Source organism: Pundamilia nyererei, unplaced genomic scaffold (genome assembly GCF_000239375.1).
Source record: "Pundamilia nyererei isolate P.nyererei 1_Seehausen unplaced genomic scaffold, PunNye1.0 scaffold06339, whole genome shotgun sequence".
Lineage (NCBI taxonomy): Eukaryota > Metazoa > Chordata > Actinopteri > Cichliformes > Cichlidae > Pundamilia > Pundamilia nyererei.
Window position 1 is genome coordinate 1 of NW_005193740.1, and position 1,178 is coordinate 1,178.

At 59.1% G+C, this 1,178-nt stretch overlaps 1 protein-coding gene across 1 annotated transcript; it reads left to right on the top strand.

Annotated features, from left to right (window-relative positions):
- Nucleotides 1-120: 120 nt before the first annotated feature.
- LOC102205159 (flocculation protein FLO11-like) lies at nucleotides 121-1,157 on the top strand (the record flags this gene model as incomplete). The annotated part of the gene is made up of 2 exons (XM_005755987.1): nucleotides 121-705; nucleotides 1,082-1,157. Coding segments are annotated over exons 1-2 (661 nt in total), but the record flags the coding sequence as incomplete, so codon positions are not given.
- Nucleotides 1,158-1,178: the final 21 nt, after the last annotated feature.

The following is a 1,178-nucleotide window of genomic DNA, read 5'->3' on the forward strand; positions in this document are numbered from 1 at the left end:
GTTTGTGTGAATGCTCCTGTGTCCGCAACGGATCCCTTTGTGCCCGGTATTACAGACACTGACTCTGCTAGACCCGGACCTTCCTGTGCAATGACTGTTTTAGAGACTGCTACACCTAACATGGACACCTTAGGGCCTACAGAGTTACTAGGGGTGGTCCGCCATGAATCTCTGTTCGCTAACACTGTTTCTAGCTCCACTAACTCGATTTTCCCTGTGTCTGTTACTGCTCCTGAACTCTGCTCTCCAACTCCAGTTCCTGTAACCAGGGCAGCGCGGGCCCAGCTTTCCCTTGCTCCCGTATCAGTTCCTCGGGAGAAGGTGGCTGAGGTCCAGCTGGTCCCTGCTTCTGTCCCCAGCCTGGCAGAGGCTCCGTTCATCCCGGCACCCGTATTTGCTCCTCGGGTGGGGTTGATGGACACCCAGCCGTCTCCTGTTCCGGTTCCCCGGGTGAGGTCAGCCGTGATCCTGCCGACTCCTGCACCCGTCCCAGTTCCTCGGGTGGGAGCGACAGAGGTCCAGCTAGGTCCTACACCTACACCGGCCCCCAGGGTTAAGGCAGCCAGAGCCCAGCTCATCCCCGCACCCGTATCTGTTCCTCGGGCGGGGATGGCTGGTGTTCGGCCAGGCCCAGCACCCGTTCCTGTTCCCCGGAGGAGAACAGCCAAGAGCCAGTCACCAGCTCAGTCACCAGTTCAACTCCCTGTTGGCCCACCATCTCTGCAATCACCATTACAACTTGCACTTCTGTCCATAACGCAGTCAGTAGCACAGTTATTAGCACAGTTTTCTGTTCTGTCACCAGCTCCGTCTCTAGCTCAGTTAGCTCAGTCACCAGCCGAATCTATAGCTCAGCAACCTATTCAGACACTGCCAACTTCAACTGAAAGCCTTTGTGAGCTTTCTCCGCCAGCTGAGGACTGCGCGGTGCTGACAAACTTTGGACAGACTGTTTGCCCTGCACAGCCCCAGCCGTTGCATCCTAAGCCGGCTGCGTGCCCTGTGCCGCTACAGTTAGCGTCCGCTGTGCCAGAGGTCCCCGCACCTGCTGGCTCTGCATCCGTTTCCGCTGGGGGTTCAGGAGAACCTCTCCAGCACCTCGTCTCCGCTGGCGGCTCTGCTCAGCCCGGCCAGCACCCACCCGTCTCCGCTGGAGGGTCCGAGGGGCCCGTTCAGCC